This window comes from Falco cherrug, chromosome 9, assembly GCF_023634085.1.
Source record: "Falco cherrug isolate bFalChe1 chromosome 9, bFalChe1.pri, whole genome shotgun sequence".
Lineage (NCBI taxonomy): Eukaryota > Metazoa > Chordata > Aves > Falconiformes > Falconidae > Falco > Falco cherrug.
In genome coordinates this window covers 5,666,085-5,684,792 of record NC_073705.1, presented here as the reverse complement: position 1 = coordinate 5,684,792, position 18,708 = coordinate 5,666,085, and the positions used below count along the sequence as shown (strand labels likewise).

The window sequence follows — 18,708 nt, the reverse complement described above, 5'->3', positions numbered from 1 at the left end:
CTACAGCCCCCTGGCCAGGGGTGCTGTAAATACGCTGTCAGCGATGGTTTGAGTAGCGGCACCCTTCTGTCCAGACGTCGGGATAAGCCACCTGTGCGTACTGAGTCAAAGCAGCTCATGTTGCTGTACTCAAGCCCTTCAGAATGTGAGGATATACTAATACATAAATAATAAGTTCTTAAGTATATATTCTTGTTCATCCTAGAGAGAGAACAAATCAAACCACGTGTGATTGTGTACTCTAGTGTCTGCATCTTAGAAGCCCTGATGGAACAGCTGAGCTTGGTCTCCCTCCCTGCAGCCAGCATAGCTGGATTTGAGGGCAGATTCTGTGAACAGGTGGAATTCAGAGCGTTCATGGGAAAGTGGAGAGTTAGCTTAGAATCGGTATGTTGCTGACCTGCTTTTGAGTAAAGTGTCAGACTTAGGATTTAGCGAAAAATAAATTACTTAACTCATGTGATCCAAGAACTTTATTGATGCAGCAGGCACTTTACACTGAAACCAACCCCAGTCCAGCTCGTCCTTTGACTGTACGTACAAAATCACCATTCTAACGAACACTTCTCCCACCATTGGCTGTCAGGATCTTGCACCTGCCACGGACACAGCTACCTCTTAAATAAGCAGTACACGCAGAATCTTCTATCACCACACTTCAGTAAAGCAGCGTCTGAAAATACCTGTTCACTTACAGTAGTAGGAGGCAGGAGTGTGCCTTCTCTCTGCCTGTTAAAGAAGGGATCAGGAGAATGTCTTGGCTCCTGTGTTTGATAGTCGGAATATGCAGGAATAGCTTTATTCTTCCCCCACCTTTAAGGTTAAAAGCATCCCAAGAGGAGGTTTCCATAGTATTTCAGTAGATTGCGATCTCTAATAAAGATGGACCAGTGTCATTGCAGCTAATTCCTTCTTCTGAGTCCAAAACTCATCGTCGTCATGGTTCAAGTTAATAGTCTTTTAAACAGTCTTTCTTGCTGTAAGAACTCTTACAATGGAACCTAGTCCACCTACTGCTAATGCCTGTGGGGATGGGAAAAGGAGAGGTTACACAGTTGCTGTGTTGCACATAAAAGGCATCTTAAAAGAACAGACAATTAAGTGTTTATAACAGAGCAGTATATGACTCGTTCTCCAGAAACTTTTCACACAGAGGCAGCTTAGCCTCTTCCACCTCACTCTACTCCTTTTTTGCTCTCAAATCTTTACAACAGTTAATTGCGGGGGGGGGGGAAATTATTTATTTTTCTCTAGCACATGCAGACATTAAAGCTATTCATTCATTTTGTTTAGCACTAAGCTGTACCATGCAGCATTAGGCTTCCACTGTGAAGCCATGCTGCCCCCACCAGCCTGTGAGGGCCGGCAGCGGGGGCTCCCCAGCACACACAGCCCCCACCCCTGAGAAAGCTCTTCGTGCTGATTGCTGCCTGCAGAACAGGCACGGTTCTGGGGTTGTTCTACCTCTGTGTGTCCTCCTTGCCCCACTGACACCTTTACCTTCCTGCAGTGATGAGTTCTACGTGCACACACTGGCTCCACCTTGCAGCATGTGCGCTGAGTGATTGAGGGCGACAGTTCAGGGCTCATGGGGGAGCTCAGCCCTGAACTCAGATCCACGCTTGTTCCCATCTTGGGAAGTTTGTGCCTCACTTCCCCTCTGTAAATACACACGAGTGATCTTTGGCTTAAAGTACTGGAGTACATATATAGTAATATTCTATAAATGTGCTCTGTGCCATAAAGAACCAAGGAAACGAAGGGGAAATTACATTCTCCAAAATCTAACCATCTTTTGAATCTAAAGGACACCAATGTCACGTGTCACTGATGATGCAGAATGTCTCACCTCCCATACCCCTGAACAGGGAAGGAGGAAGGGCTCGTTTCAGTTTCATTTGCATCCCTCAATGTAAAGAACGTATCCCTCTGAAGACTAGAAGACGATGGATGTGATTATGAAAAAATAAATACTAAAGCTGACTGCTTAAAATGAGGCATGTTTACTCTGCAGACGTAATTCAAATCAAGCCTGATGGGTACTGCCGCGTCTGAAATGAGAACAATGATCCACAGCACCAGACATTTCTCACTGTCGTTGGGACATGGACGCAAAGCGTCCACTTGGAGCAGAACATGCACGCGCTGCACGCACATCAACGTTCCTGAGTTACCAGACCTGACAGGTGTGGGGGTGGCAGCCCTTTTCCAGAGGACAGACTGGTACCACCACTGGGCAGCTAACTCCTCTGAGCAAGCCACACGTCTTACCGGTAGTGCCAAAAAGAACACAAGGGTTTAAACCCTGCCCAGCCTACTCCAGACCTGCCTTGTTCCTTTCAAAACAAAGAGGACGAGATGCTTTACGTGTGCCTACATGCTCTGAGCACTGTCATCTTTCCAGTCAGGGTGGTATTGTGTAATGTTACACACTGGGAGCACCCACCCATGGCTACCTGAAAACAGTCTCCAGTGGAAACAACAGGGGGAAAAAAAGAAGGAAATAAAAAATCAAGCAGAAGCCTGTTCCTTGCTGTCCTGAGAAATTCTATCCTCTGTCAAGGTTCTGCAAAGCAGGTGACAGCTGCTGATAGCTGGAGTCACTCTACACCTGTTCTATCGTTACATATCACAGGAAAAAACCTGTACGCTGTGAGAACGACAGCGGCATTGGCAGCAGGCTGCGCTGCTGCGGTGCCAGTGGTACAGGGAGGGAGCTGCAGCATTCCTAGTGACCACTTTTCCTAGGAGAAGCACCAACAGCCAGTGCTGCAGCTGAAGCCCCTGCAGCTGGGAAAGATTTCACTCCCAATTCCTGCCTGGGGGCAGCAGCACCACATCACAGAGAGGGAAGGTCTAACACTAGGACGATGAACAACGTTCTACCCACCCTGTCTCACAAGGGGCATTTCATGGAAACACGAGAGGACCACTCCAGATCCCACTGGTATCTTTCTGGAGATCTCAAAAGCCTCTCCTGTGCAAACCAAACAGGTTTGCTAAATCCTGTCCCCAAGCTGTGACAAGTACGCTGCTAGCAGCATGCAGGTGATGCAAACTGCCAGCCCCGAGCCAGCCCCAGCACCCCTCAGCTGCATGCTCAGCCCCAGAGGAAAGCTGGCAGCTACATCCCACCAACCCATCTCCACCCCCAGCCTTCTCCTTGGTGGGGCCACGGCACTTGCTAGATGTTGAAGGTGGTGCAATGCTTCCTCCAGTAGATGCTGCCCTGCCACAAGTCTCACCTTGGCCCCTGGCAGTGGATAAGGTTTGAAATATGGGCAAAGGCTTACCGAGTCCAAACTCGGAGACCAAAGGTAAAAGGAAATGCTACTTCCTGTGCTCCTTGGGGATGAGCCCCCAAACACCATCTGCTTCTCTTGCAGCGGCTCTCGCAAAAGCACTGACAGGGACCCAGCAGAGCAGGGCGGCGCCCAGAGAGCACCAAACACGTACCTTTTCATGCCACTGAAGTAATATTGCACTGCTATTTTCTGTTGGCTTTTCAAATCCTTTATAAATGTACTTCATTAACAAGTCAATGCCATTTCTGTCTAAGGAATTCACTGCTTGTTCTATTTCACTGCTTTTAAAAGATGTGAGGACTTTAAGCATGGTTCCCTGGGCCTGCTCCTGCGAAGACAAGGAAAGGAGAAGGTGAGGACCAGCAAAGCTGGAAACGATCCCAGGACGGGCACTCGACAGAGCACGCTCAGAGGAGCGGTGGCCACGCCAAAGGCGGCCGCGCCATAACCGAGCGGGTGCGCAGCTCTCACGTCGGGTTCCAGCGAAGGGCAGAATGCGCGGGGCCCGCCCAGCGGGGCACACTGCCCCGCCGCTCCAGCAGCGCCCGGCCGCGTTACCTTCATCGCCTGGCTCCTCGCGTTGCCCGGCGCGCTCCTCAGGGCGGCGTGGAAGGCGCGCAGCGCGTCCCCTCTGCGGCGCAGCAGTCAAGGACTCACCCGCTGCCCCGCAGCGCCCGGCCCAACGCGCCCGCGGCTGCCGCCACCCCCAGGCAACGGACCGGCGCTCGGGGCCGCTCCTCCTGCCCCCGCCGCCCCGCGGGGCCGCGCCGCAGCCGCCCGGGCGGGAGGCGGCGGGGCCCGCCGCGCCCCCCCCAAAGGATACTGCCTCAGCAGCGCCTCCACCTCGGGGCTGGCGTCGGGCTCGGCCGCCGCCGCTTCCTCGGGCTCCTCCACGAACCGGTTCTCGTCGTACTGGTCGATGTCGAGGCGGCGGAAGCGGGAGGAGAGCGTGCTCCGCGCCATGCCGCCGGCCCGGCGCCCGCCCCGCCCCGGAACCGGAAGCGCCGCGCGGCCGGAAGCGGAAGCCGCGGACGCCCAGCCCCGCCCCGTGGGTGCGCAGCGCGTTATTCACCGGGGGGCGGGGGCTCGCGTAAGGTGCGACTTTATTAAAAACGCAAGGGATCTGAAAAAAATCAGAACAATTATTTTAATGTACAAATTCAATCGCTGTAGCAGGTTTGTGTAGTTTTAACAAAAAAAAAAAAAGGGGGGGGGGGGAGGGGGAGGAGCCCTTCCGGCCACTTTATTTTTTATCCACTTAAAACAAGCTACGAGGACGACTCGGCTGGAGGCCGCGGAGCTGTACACAACACAAGGCATTCACAGTCCCACCGTGCGCACTAGGCAGTAACTTTGCTGCTGAAATTTCTTAAAACTTACCAAACAAAATGCTGAATTACACACTGGGACCGAGCTGCTTCCCGGGCACCGCCACAGTGGTGGGGGAAACGCTCCATCTAAACCCAGAAATACGTAATAACTACATGCAGTAGTATAAATTTCAAGGACATATTACAAATACTCTGAAATTAACGGGGGGGGGGGGGGGCGGGGCAACACCCACTTGCTACAGACACCATAATACACAATAAATTTAGATAATTTAAAAATAAAAAAGGCAAGAGGCAGCATTTCAGCAGCAAAGTGCTCAATAAAAAGTATATTGTAAAGGGACAGTACAAGGGAAGAGGGAGACAGCAGGCAGGGAAAGGTCTCAGAGGAAATACGGTGTGGTTGTTCTAGGAGGAATTACACGTTCTGAATCTGGAACTGCGCGGAATAACTTTGGTTCTCTTGTATTTACATCTTTAAAGACCATGATTGACGCAATATTTCCACAGCGGTAGCAGTAATTTGGAGCAGACCATACCGTTACCAATTTCTCATCAAACATGAATTTATAGCCTTCATGAACTAGCTGATGCGCTCTGCAGATGAGTTTTAAGTTGTTGATGTGAACAAACTGCAAAGAAAAAAAAGCAGGTCAGTTCTCTCTGAGCAGCCACTGCTACCGCAGCAGCCCCCTCCAGCGAGGCAGGGCTTACACAGAAGCTTTTTCACCCAGTGCACTGAAAAAAACCAACTACTCGGGTTTTGAGACCCAAACAGTGAGAAACAGTGATGAAACACAGGCGACAGCTGCAATGGCCAAGTCTGTGCTGTCCGCAAGACCCAATCCTTCCCGAACGCGCTGCAGAAAGGCCGCAGAGCCAACACAGAACATGAGCGCGGCATTTGTAACACAGCTAGTTCAGAAGCCTGCAAAGGTCAGTGCATGTTCGTCCCAAAAAACTGGCTCACTGTTTCCCAAAGCAATGAAACTTAAGTCAAGAGTTGTTAAGAAAAATGGTGGGTTTTTCTCCTAAATCCTTAGAAAAGTACTCTAGTATCACTAAAGTTTGCATAGTTAATCTCACTGCGTTACACTTTTTAAAAGCAAGATCAGCGTGACCACATCCAGCAGCTGTATTTATGCTTTTAAGTTCAAATGGCTTGTTTTCAAGTTGGCCCAAGCGAACCTTCTCCATCACCACGACTTACTGGCAGTGGTCTTATGAGAAAGCATTGTCTCGCAGCACCCTCGATCTGTTTGTTGCTGGGGTAAATAACAAACTGACCCAAACCATTTCTTTCATACCTGCAGTTACTTTATGTTGCACGCAACAGCATCATTACCTCGTTCGTCACCTTCGCACCAAAGAGCCACCCTGCTCCTCGCGGACTGATTGCCCACGTGTCGACGTCTTCTGGATCAGACCAAACTAGGTCACAGAAGGCGCCTTTGTGAGGAATTTCTTGATTACGTTCAATGGTTCGAATCTGATCGAGTGTCTTGATGTCTGGAGAGAGGCCACCATGCACACAGAGAATCTGCTCATCTATTAACTGCAGGAAAGAAAAAAAGACAGGCATACAAAATCCTCAGTATTGTCATCCAGCCCAGAACGCTACCAGTGCGACCCTTAAAGGTCACTAGTTCTAGAATTCACATTCAGGTGATCTATCTGTATTTTTATAACTTGGTGTTCACACTTACAGCTGCTATTGTGAGCATGTCAAAGACTTTGGTACAGTATCTCCAAGCATTAGCATTTCCGTATTTGGTTTGGCACTCATCTGTTAAACAGAGAATTTTTTTCTTCTTAATGGACCAGAAGACATTCAGACAGTAAGATCAGAGGCAAACACATAAAGCACAAGTTGCAAAGTCAGATGTACGATAAAAACCCTATTAGGAGCACCACAGGGAAGCTGCTGCTGGCCAGGCTCCCCTCAGAAGGGACCAAGGTACCTGCGGGGCTTTGCTTACTGAGCAACATGCCAGGTGGTGCAGAGAAAACAGTCTTGTGCAACAGAGCCAGCGATGCTTTCGCTGCTTCCCATGGCTGGCCAGCTGGGAACCAACCCCTGACCAGACCAGCCAAGAGCTTAAATTAGCAAATTTTATACAGAAGAACTGAGGTTGAGAGCATGAACTGACCGGGGCTAGTGGGAGATATTCCTACCACAAAGAGGAGTCACAGCAGCTTTGTTTAAAGCTACATGAACATGGCAGTAAACCTGGCAGGCAGGCATTTCCTAAGCAACTTGTGAACATTCCTCCTTGTTCTTGTTGACACATTATCCAAAAGAAAGTATGTCACAGGCTATATTCTTTGTGGCAGGTGTTAGATATTGTCTAGGATTTCCCCAGGTTTTATCACAGCCTCACATGACAAAAAAATAAGTTTCCAAGCAATTTAATTCCCTCAGGTTTTCACACACTTGTTCTGCTGCTTATTTCTTGCCAGTTGCATTTTCCCAGATCCTCACTGTTGACAATGAATGGCTTCGACAGCGAACTCTACATGTGACACTGATTTTTAGTTATACTGAAACTTAAGGGGAATTACAGTCACATCATAACCTTGTGTAGAACCTTTCATTACAAGATAGCAAAGCAAGTTCTGTATAACTATGTGCTCAGTCTCTAAAATTGAATGTGGCACCAAAACCTAGACGCTAGAGGAAAAGAGCGCCAAGATCTGGACTAAAACACATTCTGCTTCACAAAGACAACGATCACATTAACAAATAACAACATCAAGTTCTACTGAGCCCACGCCCCATGCAGTCCCAGGGAAGCCCCAGCAAAAGCTGCATTCAAAATGGATTTCCCAAGGGAAAGACATCGTTTATTACACGTTAGCCCCCACTCAGAAACTGTTTGGATAAAGACTTACCATAAAATCCATATACTTGTGTTATCTGCCTGCTTTCATGATTGCCTCGTAACAGTGTGATACGATCAGGCCACTTAGCTTTTAGTGCAAGAAGGTAAGTGAAAGTCTCAAGACTATAATAACCTCTATCTACAAAGTCACCCTGCAAGTCAAAAAAATATTCGTAAACGGAGAAACAGTCAAATGGAGAATTGCCAAGTGATACACCCCGTTCTACATTTCTCGCGGTACATAACGAACCCTAACGCCAAGGGGAAGCTGGGGTCTGCTCAGATCTAGGAGAGCATGTTCTTTGGTCACCCAGAGTATCAGATTCGAGCTGGCCACCGCACTCACCCAGAGCTGCCCAACACACGTGACGGACCCCCAGCCCCCCCCCGGCTCAGGCAGGGTGCTGCTGCAGCACCCACACAGCTCCGCTCGATGGGCATCGTGCTCCTCTATTCCCACGTCGCTTTACACCACCTAATTCCTACTTAACTCCACAAAGTAAAACCCGTTGGCAGCAGCCAAACAGTGAAAGCAAAGACAACGCTCCCGGCCAGGGTCTGAAACTCAATGCACCTGGCAGGATTTAACTCGCAAACTCGTTTTTTACAAACGAGACAGGCCAAGAAGCTGGGGCACGCCCGGTGCACGCACCATGAAGATGTAGTTGGTGTCCGGGACCTGGCCGCCGGTCCGGAACAGCTCGCACAGGTCGTAGAACTGCGGAGAGAAGCAGCCGCGTGAGGGGGGCGGGCCCCGGGGGGCTCAGCGCGGGCGCGGCGGGGCCGCGGCTGGGCCCCGGCGGGGCGGGGCCGGGCCGGCAGCCGTCCGTTACCTGCCCGTGGATGTCCCCGCAGACGGTGACGGGCGTGGAGACGGGCTGGACGTTGGACTCCTCCAGCAGCAGGTCGCACACATAATCGCAGAGGCGCTGCGAGAGAAGAGCGGGTCAGCTCCAGCCCCGGGCCCGCCCGGCCCCCGCCCGGCCCCCGCCCCGGCCCGCCCCGCCCCGCCGCGGGCCCCGCCGCCGCCGCCGCACCTTGAGGTCGTTCTCGGGCAGGTACTTGCAGAGCCGCGCGATCTCCACGTACTTGTCTAGGTCCAGCGGCGCCATCTTGGGACGGCGGCTCGGGACCGGAAGTGGGGACCGGCACTTCCGGGGGCGGGGCGAGACGCCGGCGGAAGCCTGGGGCACTTCCGGCGGGCGCGGGCCGGAAGGTGACAGCCGCTTCCGGCGGGGGCCGCTGCGTGCCGAGCGGCGCGGTCCCCCCCGGCTTGGCCCGCCATGGGCCTGCGGGCGCTGCCGCTGCTGGAGCCAGGCCGCCGCCCGCAGCCGACCAAGTGGTGAGCAGGGCGGGGGGGCGCGGCTGACGCTGCCCGGCGCGGCTGACGCTGCCCGGCGCGGCTGACGCTGCCCGGCGCGGCTGACGCTGCCCGGCGCGGCTGACGCTGCCCGGCGCTTCCCGCAGGTACCGGTTGTCTCCGCGCGGTGAGCGGCCCCGCGGGCGCGTGGGCCACGGCTGCCTCTTCCTGCCCGGCGGCGGCCCCGGCCGCGTCCTCCTCCTGGGTGGCGCCGACCCCGCCGGCGCCTTTGCGGACGCCCACTTCGTGGAGCTGGGTGAGGGCCGGGCCGCGGGACCGGGGGGGCTGGGGAGAGAGCGAGGGGCCGAGGCCGACCGCTCTCCGCTGCCCGCAGGCGCGCACCGCTGGGCCGCGGCCGGCTGGAGCGGGCTGCGGCCGCGCTACGAGCACGCCACCTGCCTGCCCGCCGGCAGCCCCCCGCGCCTCTGGGTCTTCGGCGGTGCCCACCCGGCGGGGAACCGGAACTGCGTCCAGGTGCTGGACCTCGGTGAGGGCCCGGGGAGCGCGGCGGCGGGGCCAGGCCCCGGGGAGGGCCCCGGGAGCGCGGTGGCAGGGGCCGGCCCAGTCACTCAGGGCTGCCCTTGGAGTACGGGCCCCGCGAGCGGGTGGGCACGAAGGTGCCGTCAAGCTCCGCCACGGTGGCTGTCACCTGCCGGGGAAGAGGGTGTTTTCTGTTACCGTGTTGATCGCTTTGTTAATCAAATGTTTTAATTAGAAATGGGAACCTGGAAGAGTCCTGAAGTGAGAGGCCTGCCGCCGCTGCCTAGGACGTTTCACACATCCTCAGCAGCTATAGGAGACTGTCTGTATGTGTTTGGAGGGGGAGAGAAAGGAGCAGAACCGGTTCAAGACCAGCAGCTGCATGTGTTTGACACTGGTACCTCCAGATGCGGGAAGGGCCCTTGTGCCAAACACAGAATCCTCCTCTGTGCAGTGGGAGGGCTGCACTCCACAGAGACATGGAGATGCTGGCCCCCTGCTTTGGCTACGAGTTTAAGTGGGTGGGTGGGTGGGTGGGTGTTCCTCACTGCTGACACACACTTGTCCTTATGTAGTCCCTGGGAACTTGGGCCAGAACAGCAGTGTAAAGCTCTGGGATAAGGAATGCCATGGGAGGTGGGAGTAGTTTGTCACTTCTGCCCAACAGCTGATTCCTTTCTGTGGTGACATTGTCCTGTGCTGCTCGGGTACTGTCAGAGTTGTCCCATTCATTCTTACAGCCCCACGTGCACCAGAACACGTTTGCCTTCCAGTTTGAATTAATCTTTTGTGCTACTGGGTGACCAAAACAGCAGAGCAGCGTCGGAGGCCTTGCCTGCAGTTTGCGCTGTGGCGTTAGCTCTTCTCTGACCCCACTGGAGTTGCTTCCTTAGGATGCCTCGGCAGGGCTCTGGGGTCACTGGTTTGTAGAGCTTCCGGAGTTTTCTTCCTAATGCATGTGCACTCCCATTTTTAGCCACCTTGTCCTGGTCCCAGCCGGATACTCACGGTGATCCCCCTTCTCCTCGGCACGGGCACGTTGTGGTTGCAGTTGGGACCAAACTGTTCATCCACGGTGGTTTAGCTGGAGACACTTTTTACAATGATCTGTTCTGCATTGATACAAGTAAGTATGGAGATAGGTACTGCAGAGCTACAGCTGTTGTGTGCTGCGTTTTGATTTTGGCAGACCTTTTTTCTAAAAGATCAGTTCTTAAATGCTTGAAATACTATCCCATTTGTTTAAAACAACAAAACTTGCTGGTTTTTTCATGTGCATAACCACAGATGTGTTCTTTTTCTCCAACAGATGATATGAGGTGGGTTAAGATCCCAGCCACTGGCGATGTCCCAGGAGGACGGGCATCCCACTCATCAGCCGTGTTTAAGGATCACTTGTACATTTTTGGTGGGATAGGCCCAGCTGGGACACTAGACACTACATACAAGTATCACACAGGTAGGGAGACTTCTCTGAGATGTGCAGTGGTAAGTGCGTGACCCGCTCGGTTCCTGGGCTTTGCTGTCCCAAAAGTCTGTACCGCTGTGCTGGGGTTACAGCAGTACAAGACTAAATGCTCTATAATGTTGAAAAGTCATCTAATGGCGTCACAGCCCCAGCACACCGTAAGCTGGGGAAGCCATATTTAGAGATGTGAATGTGTCTTTGCACTGCAGAGAGGCAGCAGTGGACGCTCCTACAGTTTGATTCCCCGCTGCCTGCTGGGAGGCTGGACCATGCTATGTGCATCATTCCCTGGCAGGCTGCGAAGAGTGGAGGCACCAGCACCTGGGAAGACAAAGCTGGGGATGAGTCACCTGTGCTGGTGGGCAGCAACGGTGGCCCCCTGCAGCAGGGCCAGGATAAGGGGTGTGCTGAGGGTGCAGTTGTGCACCTGCTGTTTGTATTTGGTGGGATGGACACACAGGGGGAAATATACAGGGACTGTGTGGTCAGTCTGATTGAATAGCACAGCTGTGGTCCTGCACAGCACCAGCCTTTTCTACGGTTTTATAGTACATCACATTAAGTTGATTCTTTCCAATAAAGAAATTCTTACCCTCAAAGAGGCAGTGCTGTGCTAACACCTCCCCAAGGTAATGGATGGTTTCTGTATGCAGTCCTGCTGGCCAGAGGCACAGAGTTCCCTGGGGGGGGGGTGGCTGCAGAAAGGGTTCAGCTGCTGCACCAGGAGAGCCCAGAGGGGTTGTGGGTCAGGAGAGAGGGCTTCCTGCTGGCTGCAGGAACACCATCTGCAAAGCCAGTGGTACTTGGAAACAGCATATTCTGGGAGAGGTGAGAGTCTTCACCATTTTTAAAATGAGTGAGTGAAAAAGCCAGAAGCATCCCCCATGCCAGGGAAAAGGTGAAGCGCCAAGTGGTTTTAAAGAGGTACTACAGCAGGCACCACAAAAGCTCCTTCTGTACTCTGTTCCATTTCTTATCTAATCCCAGGGATAGGACAAGTATCTTAGTTAAATAAAAAGACCCAAGTTCCAAAGATGACTTTTTTTTTTTAAATTACATTAGGTCTAGACTAGCTAACTGTTCCATTATCTTATATGAGACTATGGAAACTATTTTTAGGAGCTTTTATTACTTTCCTGCACTATTTGTGGTTAAGCTGGTCTCCTTCACCTGCTTTGCATTTAAGTTTGCATCATAACTGATGGGGGGTAGATAAACCTCTGCTTTCAGGCCTCTCAGCCTTCTTTCCAGCTTTTTCCCCACTACATGTGGTGCTCTCCTCCACCAGGGAGGCCAGAAGGCTCACAATCCCAGGAAAGGCTTACCTTGAAGGGTCACCATACCAAAGGGCAACTCAAACCCTAGCAGTCTGGCGTAATTCACATCTTGGTTACACCTAGTTGCAGTTAACTATGTAATATCCTAGCTGCCATTAACTAGATAACAGAAGGCACAAAACCAGAACGAAGTCCAGTGTAAATAACAAATTTATTGTGGTCACTTCAGGTAGAAAAGTTCTACACCAAATTCATATGACCAGCTTGTTAAATAGAATGCTTCCACTGCCAATACTTCTAAACCCATTTTGCATTTACACTCCCCCCCTGCTACCCTTTCCCTCCCCAGACATCAAGCAACTGCTAATGAAAAGCAGTATACAGCCACTTTGGGCTAGCATTTCCAGCTCCACTCACGAGTGAAGATTCAAAGTTACATTCCAAATTAAGAGTTCAATATTTTAAACAAGTGTTCCTGAGTCCAATATATACACACACCACATTCAGAGATGCCAGTATCTACAACTCATCCTTCTCTGCTGCTTCCTCTTCACCAGGGGGAGGGCCTGCACTTCCATAGAGCTTGCTAACAATTGGCTGAACAACTTCCTCCAGCTCCTTCTTTTTTGCTTTGAAGTCTTCTATGTCTGCGTCTTGATGGCTTTCAAGCCACTCAATCTTTTCCTCTACAGCTTTCTCTATTGTTTCTTTATCTTCAGATGACAGCTTGCCACCCAGCTTCTCTTTGTCCCCAATCTGATTCTTCAGAGAATAGGCATAGCTCTCCAGCTCATTCCGGGCATCAATGCGTTCTTTAAGCTTCTTGTCTTCCTCAGCAAATTTCTCTGCATCATTAACCATCCTCTCAATCTCTTCTGGAGTCAGGCGATTCTGATCATTTGTAATAGTGATCTTGTTTTTGTTCCCAGTGCCTTTGTCTTCAGCTGTGACCCGGAGGATTCCATTCACATCTATTTCAAAGGTAACTTCAATCTGGGGGACACCACGAGGGGCAGGAGGGATGCCAGTGAGGTCAAAAGTTCCCAGAAGATGATTATCCTTTGTGAGGGGACGCTCACCTAGAAGACAATTAGATACAGGGTTTATTTCTTTCCTAGCTGTGGTTTGTGCTTTGTCAGGCTACACACTTTTTAAAGTTGTTTTTAATTCCAACCTTGTAACTGTCTAGACACTTCCTACACTATATGCTATTCCCTCTTACTCTGAAGAGCTCTTCAGAGGTGCAACCGTGGTAAAAAGAAAAAGGCACATTTAAAAAAATTCTAGCAACAGCTTTCGATGCAGGTCAGGAAGCCTGATCAGAGCCGTTTCAGACAGCTAGCACTGTTACTGAGCTCTTTTCTATAAAGACATATCCATAAGCATCTACAGCCTTTGTGAGAAGACAGTAGCCAAGTACTGAAGTCCTACAGATTCTTACCTTCATAGACCTTGATTGTCACAGTTGGCTGATTGTCCGAAGCCGTAGAGAAGATCTGAGACTTCTTTGTGGGAACAACAGTATTCCTTGGTATCAGTTTGGTCATTACACCTCCAACAGTCTCAATACCAAGTGTCAGAGGACAGACATCAAGCAACACCAGGTCACCTGGAACAGATCAAGGGTAAGGCTGTAACATGAGTTTGCAACTAGAAAGAAACACCACCCCCATCACTGCGCACAGGATCCTGAGGCCTCAGAGGCACACAGCTTCTTCAATCTTTTCCAGCTCTAAGTTCTGCTGCATTTTTGTCAATACCCTTGAAGGAACAGCAAAGGTGTCGTTACCTGTATCTTGGTCCCCAGAGAGAACACCAGCCTGGACAGCCGCACCATAGGCTACAGCCTCATCTGGGTTAATGCCACGAGAAGGTTCTTTCCCATTGAAGAACTCTTTAACTAGTTGCTGTATTTTGGGGATGCGAGTAGAGCCACCAACAAGAACTATCTCATCTATATCAGACTTCTTTAGGTCAGAATCCTCCAGAACTTTCTGAACAGGCTTCATAGTGGAACGGAACAGGTCCTAGAAGGCAGAAACACCCCAACAGGACTGTAAGGGCCTATTCCCACATGCCTCATTTCCCAATAATGCAGCGTTTAGTGTATTAAGGGCAACCACTACAGAGGAGGAACATCAACTGGTTTGTGACCAGCCTTGATGAGGCCTCAGCTGTCACTAACATACACACAGCCCCAGCTACCCTGGCAAGGAGCACTTTCTAGTGCGAGCAGGCAGTTATTTATACTCCAGAGTGCAATGTCACAACATGAAATACTGCACAAGTCTCCACTCTAGAGCCAAGGCAATCTAACTTTACATTTCTAAACTTACCATGTTCAGCTCCTCAAACTTGGCCCGAGTAAGGGTCTCTGAGAAATCCTCCCCTTCAAAGAAGGATTCTATTTCAATTCTAGCCTGGTGCTGAGACGACAAGGCTCGCTTTGCTTTCTCCACTTCCCGCCTTAACTTCTGCACAGCTCTGTTATCCTTCCTGACATCTTTTCCAGTTTTCTTCTTGTAGAGTTTGATGAAGTGTTCCATAACACGTTGGTCAAAGTCTTCTCCACCCAGGTGAGTGTCACCATTAGTAGCCACAACTTCAAAGACTCCATTGTCAATTGTGAGGAGGGATACATCAAAAGTTCCACCACCCAAGTCGAACACAAGGATATTCTTTTCACCCTCTCTCTTGTCCAATCCATAAGCAATGGCAGCAGCAGTTCTGTATAGGGAACAGCCCACTCAGAAAACTGGGACTACCACCCCCACCTCCCCAGCAGGCAGGATATATGTGAGGCTACTTACGGCTCATTGATGATTCGCATCACATTCAACCCTGCAATAGTACCAGCATCTTTTGTAGCCTGACGCTGAGCATCATTGAAGTAAGCTGGCACAGTAACAACAGCGTGGGTAACCTGAATGAGTAAGACACAGTTTTGTTATACAAATGAAGTAAAAGTGCATCACTGGTTATCATCATGGCTGTGGTTATTCATAAATAGCTTATTGTTCTTTAGAGGTGGAAACCCACTATCTGCTGATAGGGGCCAGTAGCACTGAATGGTTTAGTTCAGTTAGTCTGCAGTTGTTAATAGTGCTTATGAACTTACTTTCTTCCCCAGATAAGCCTCAGCAGTTTCCTTCATCTTTGTTAGGACCATAGCAGAAATTTCTTCAGGAGCAAATGTTTTTGTCTGTCCACCTCCAACATCAACTTGAATATGGGGCTTGGCTTTTTTTTCAACAACCTGAAGAGAACAATGCATACTGTCCCATTCAACAATTCACAGAATTATTCCCACTTATCTGAGCATTTCCTTCTTTCTGAAGATTAATAAAAGCCAAGCCTCTGTAACAAAATCTGACTTGTAGCCAACAGAAGGAACTGAGAGCTACACACCACAGCTGCATCACTGCACCCCAACCCTCTTGGGAGGGCTAGGGAACAAACGGGCTGCTCAAAAGGGCACCATAACTCAGCAGCCTCTCCTGGCCAGAAGTGTAGGTCCCCCTCCCCCCATCCCCCTCTCCCACGTTCAGGACCCACCTTGAATGGCAAGTACTTGATATCCTGTTGCACAGAGGGGTCGTTCCAGGTGCGGCCAATGAGCCGCTTCGCATCAAACACTGTGTTCTCGGGGTTGGAGGTAAGCTGGTTCTTGGCAGCGTCCCCGATCAAGCGCTCGCCCTCAGGCGTGAACGCCACGTAGGACGGCGTGATACGGTTCCCCTGGTCGTTGGCGATGATTTCCACGCGGCCATTCTTGAAGACGCCCACACTGGGGGGGGGGGGGGGGGGGGGGGCGGGCAGCGGAACCATGAGTCGGTGCTGGGGCCTGCACCCCCCCACTTCCGCTCCTCCCTGCCCGCGGGCCCGCAGCCCCCCCGCCGGCCTCGCCCTGCGCCCCGAGGCCCAGCACAACCCGGGGGCCCACAGCCTGCTACCAACCCCACCCCAAGGCTCTGCTCTGCCCGGGGGCCCACAGCCTGCCTCCCCCCGCACCCCGAGGCCTAGCACCGCCAGCGGACCCACAGGCCCAGCTGCCCCCCCCACCCGCCCCACCCCCCGAGGGCCCAGCCGCTCCGCTCCACCTCCCCACGGCCCGCTCCCAACGCACCAGGAGTAGGTGGTGCCGAGGTCGATGCCCACCACCGTGCCCACATCCTCCTTCTTCTCCTCGTCGTCCGCCCGCGCGGCGCCCAGCAGCAGCAACGCTAACACGAGGTGCCTCATACCGACCGCGCCGCCCTGCCGAGAAACCGCCGGTCACAAAATGGAGGCGCCCCGCGCGCGGCCGGCAGCTCCGCCCGCCCTGGGCCCGCACCGCCGCCCTTACCGTCAGCACCGCAGCCGCCGCGCCCCCAGCCGCTGCTGAACGGTACAGGCGCGCCGCCCGCCCTTATATACCTTACGTTACTCCTTCGTGGAGGCTCGCCATTGGCTGTGGCACCCTCGCTGGAGCTCTCCCATTGGTTGGCTGCTACTAAGCTGGCCTTGCTTGATTGGGGAGATTCAGGCGGCCCCTCTGACATGCCCAGCGTGCCTCCCTCCCGCCACCCCATTGGTTCACCCCGCCGGCGTCGCGGACCTATCAACAGAGAAGCGTGAGCCAAGCGGAGGGAGCCCATTGGCTGGCGGCGGCCGCCATGGCGAGGCCGGGGCCGGGGCCGGGGCCGGGGCCGGGGGGGGACACACCTTCTGGAAGTTTCCATGGTTACCGATCCCGGGGGGCTCAGCTCGCCATTGCGGGGCCGCGGCCGGGGCAGCTCGCGTCCCCGCGACGCCTCCCGCCCCGGCCGCAGCGGCCCTGCCAGCGCCGCCGGGTCCCCCGCGGGAGATACGTGGAGGCAGGGCCCTGCGGCGGCGCCCGCCAGGCGCGGGGTGACAGCAGGGGCGGCCAGCCCCGAGGGGCCGCGGCCTTCCCTGTGCGTGAAGGGGCGCAGGGCCCTGCCAGGGGCTGTCCCTGGCCAGGCGCCTGGGGCTTCGCACCGGCGGGGCCAGCGGGCCTCTCAGGGAAGGTGCCACCGTCTGAACCGGGATCCCCTCATTGAGTCACCGTGCCCTCCCTCCTGTAACTCGCTACACCGTGTTACATCAGCCCCTTGGCTGCGCGGGCTGGGAAGCTCCACAGGAAGGCGAAGGCGCAGTCCGTGAGCCTCCCGGATCACCCCTGCCTTACGTAGGTAGCAGGCCTGGCTGCATCGCTGCTGCCTGTTGGTTTGCACTTCTGCAGGTCACACATGCATCTGTTACCTTCGTGCTAATTTTTAAAATCACATCTTAAAGCAAAAATCAATACTACAAAACTCCAAATTAAAAATGAACGTTTTGTGTGATGGAAGAGTGGCATATGATGGGAAATTAAAAGTTGCTCGTCCACCTTTATATAACACCAGATCTGAAATCTTAACGAAAACAATTTCAGGTAATCATACTATAAAAAAAGGGGCTGCAAACAAAGTGAGGCACCGCTGTGTTCAGGCAGCATTCTGCAAGTGTAAATGACTTAAATTTTAAGAGTTATCTCTTGTGCTAGTGGGGCCTGGCCCAGCAGCCTGGATTTCTTATGGTTATGAAATGAGGCATTGTAAAACACTGTTGTTACTCAAGACCCACCTGGAAATGCCATTTTGGTCTTGATGCTGTTCTTTCTATTTTTAAGTATATTTTGCATCCTTTATATCTGTTCGTGCTTCTCGTTTTAAAAATTGAATTATATCTTCATTCACTTTGATTTTCTCCTTTTAAAAATCCTGAGGTGTCTGGCAAATTATTGAGTTTAGTCCTTCAAAGAGAATTACCTCCTAGTGTACCTCTGTGTCCTGAGAACTATAAATGGCATAAGCATTTTTTTTCTTTTTAGGAAACCTCCTGCAGACAAGGTGGGGGAGCGGTTTCATACTTGTAGGCCCTCAGCTTTTCCTCAGTTCTCCAGCGGGAGTGATGTGGTAAACACAGCCGGTATTCTGTGTTGCAGTTGGGAATACAGCATGACCACTGGCTGTGTGGTACCAGGCATAACAGTTTGCTGGTGCCTTGTGTTTTTGAGCTTGCTGAGCATTTTTTGGTTATATTTCAGTTTGCCGTAGTGGTTTCTGGAATGTTATTTGGATATTAAACGTTCAATTACATAAGACTTTCTCTTTTATCAGAGAAGAGAATTCAGGGCAGTAACTGTGTCAGTTAAGAAAAAGGCACATAGACAATATTTTGGAGAGCGAGAGATACAAAGTGTAAATGTTCAGCTTTTCTTTCCAGTTGCCTGCTGGGAAAAGCTTTGCAGATAACTTGGGAATGAAAATCAAACAGCTGTGGGTGCTCAGGAGGTGTTCCTTTCCCACTCAAATCACTATCAAGCCTGGATATTGTGCCCTTCTTCACAGGGAGCCTGGGAACTCAGCAGTCCTGGAGGGTTTGCAGGACTGGGCACCATTCAGAGCCTCGGCTGAGCACTGCCGTTGCACACAGTGCCTAGGCATCCCTCTTCTCCAAGTGAGCTATGTGGAACCAACCTAGACTGCAAATAGTACTTGTGAGTACTTTCCCCTCAGAGAACAGGCTTCTTAAAACCTCTGTTGGGACAAATTTTTGTGTAA

At 52.1% G+C, this 18,708-nt stretch overlaps 4 protein-coding genes across 6 annotated transcripts; 1 reads left to right on the top strand and 3 right to left on the bottom strand.

Moving 5' to 3' along the window:
* Positions 1-455: 455 nt before the first annotated feature.
* ARPC5L (actin related protein 2/3 complex subunit 5 like) lies at positions 456-4,416 on the bottom strand. 2 transcript variants are annotated; one of them, XM_055721464.1, is made up of 4 exons: positions 4,129-4,416; positions 3,864-3,939; positions 3,457-3,633; positions 456-1,023 (listed from the first exon to the last, which is right to left on the bottom strand). In XM_055721464.1, the coding sequence occupies exons 1-4, from the start codon at positions 4,266-4,268 to the stop codon at positions 961-963; spliced, it is 456 nt and encodes a 151-aa protein (XP_055577439.1). In that variant the 5' UTR covers positions 4,269-4,416; the 3' UTR covers positions 456-960. The 2 variants fall into 2 exon arrangements, with proteins under 2 accessions (XP_055577439.1, XP_055577440.1); XM_055721465.1 differs by having other exon boundaries at positions 3,864-3,936.
* Positions 4,417-4,429: 13 nt separating this feature from the next.
* Positions 4,430-8,694, bottom strand: PPP6C (protein phosphatase 6 catalytic subunit). Its single transcript, XM_055721463.1, has 7 exons — positions 8,556-8,694; positions 8,352-8,447; positions 8,171-8,236; positions 7,529-7,670; positions 6,343-6,422; positions 5,982-6,191; positions 4,430-5,268 (listed from the first exon to the last, which is right to left on the bottom strand). The coding sequence occupies exons 1-7, from the start codon at positions 8,628-8,630 to the stop codon at positions 5,020-5,022; spliced, it is 918 nt and encodes a 305-aa protein (XP_055577438.1). The 5' UTR covers positions 8,631-8,694; the 3' UTR covers positions 4,430-5,019.
* A 9-nt stretch (positions 8,695-8,703) lies between these two features.
* Positions 8,704-11,425, top strand: RABEPK (Rab9 effector protein with kelch motifs). 2 transcript variants are annotated; one of them, XM_055721461.1, is made up of 7 exons: positions 8,704-8,860; positions 8,986-9,134; positions 9,213-9,365; positions 9,594-9,755; positions 10,335-10,484; positions 10,668-10,817; positions 11,036-11,425. In XM_055721461.1, the coding sequence occupies exons 1-7, from the start codon at positions 8,802-8,804 to the stop codon at positions 11,326-11,328; spliced, it is 1,116 nt and encodes a 371-aa protein (XP_055577436.1). In that variant the 5' UTR covers positions 8,704-8,801; the 3' UTR covers positions 11,329-11,425. The 2 variants fall into 2 exon arrangements, with proteins under 2 accessions (XP_055577436.1, XP_055577437.1); XM_055721462.1 differs by lacking the exon at positions 9,213-9,365.
* An 870-nt stretch (positions 11,426-12,295) lies between these two features.
* Positions 12,296-16,483, bottom strand: HSPA5 (heat shock protein family A (Hsp70) member 5). Its single transcript, XM_055721459.1, has 9 exons — positions 16,449-16,483; positions 16,230-16,360; positions 15,659-15,890; positions 15,222-15,359; positions 14,914-15,026; positions 14,440-14,830; positions 13,893-14,130; positions 13,545-13,712; positions 12,296-13,182 (listed from the first exon to the last, which is right to left on the bottom strand). The coding sequence occupies exons 2-9, from the start codon at positions 16,343-16,345 to the stop codon at positions 12,623-12,625; spliced, it is 1,956 nt and encodes a 651-aa protein (XP_055577434.1). The 5' UTR covers positions 16,346-16,360; positions 16,449-16,483; the 3' UTR covers positions 12,296-12,622.
* Between the last annotated feature and the right edge of the window lie 2,225 nt (positions 16,484-18,708).

Coding starts and splice junctions, on each gene's coding strand:
- ARPC5L (XM_055721464.1), bottom strand. CDS start 4,268: ATGGCGCGGAGCACGCTCTCCTCCCGCTTCCGCCGCCTCGACATCGAC. Junction 3,940..4,128: donor GTGGAGGCGCTGCTGAGGCA/GTATCCTTTGGG, acceptor ACTGCTGCGCCG/CAGAGGGGACGCGCTGCGCG. Junction 1,024..3,456: donor TACTTCAGTGGCATGAAAAG/GTACGTGTTTGG, acceptor CCATCCCCACAG/GCATTAGCAGTAGGTGGACT.
- PPP6C (XM_055721463.1), bottom strand. CDS start 8,630: ATGGCGCCGCTGGACCTAGACAAGTACGTGGAGATCGCGCGGCTCTGC. Junction 8,237..8,351: donor GCGGGGACATCCACGGGCAG/GTAACGGACGGC, acceptor TTCTCTCCGCAG/TTCTACGACCTGTGCGAGCT. Junction 7,671..8,170: donor ACACCAACTACATCTTCATG/GTGCGTGCACCG, acceptor TTTGACTTGCAG/GGTGACTTTGTAGATAGAGG.
- RABEPK (XM_055721461.1), top strand. CDS start 8,802: ATGGGCCTGCGGGCGCTGCCGCTGCTGGAGCCAGGCCGCCGCCCGCAG. Junction 9,366..9,593: donor CGTCCAGGTGCTGGACCTCG/GTGAGGGCCCGG, acceptor TGTTTTAATTAG/AAATGGGAACCTGGAAGAGT. Junction 10,818..11,035: donor TACATACAAGTATCACACAG/GTAGGGAGACTT, acceptor TTTGCACTGCAG/AGAGGCAGCAGTGGACGCTC.
- HSPA5 (XM_055721459.1), bottom strand. CDS start 16,345: ATGAGGCACCTCGTGTTAGCGTTGCTGCTGCTGGGCGCCGCGCGGGCG. Junction 15,027..15,221: donor AGGCTTATCTGGGGAAGAAA/GTAAGTTCATAA, acceptor TTACTCATTCAG/GTTACCCACGCTGTTGTTAC. Junction 13,713..13,892: donor CTCTGGGGACCAAGATACAG/GTAACGACACCT, acceptor GATCTGTTCCAG/GTGACCTGGTGTTGCTTGAT.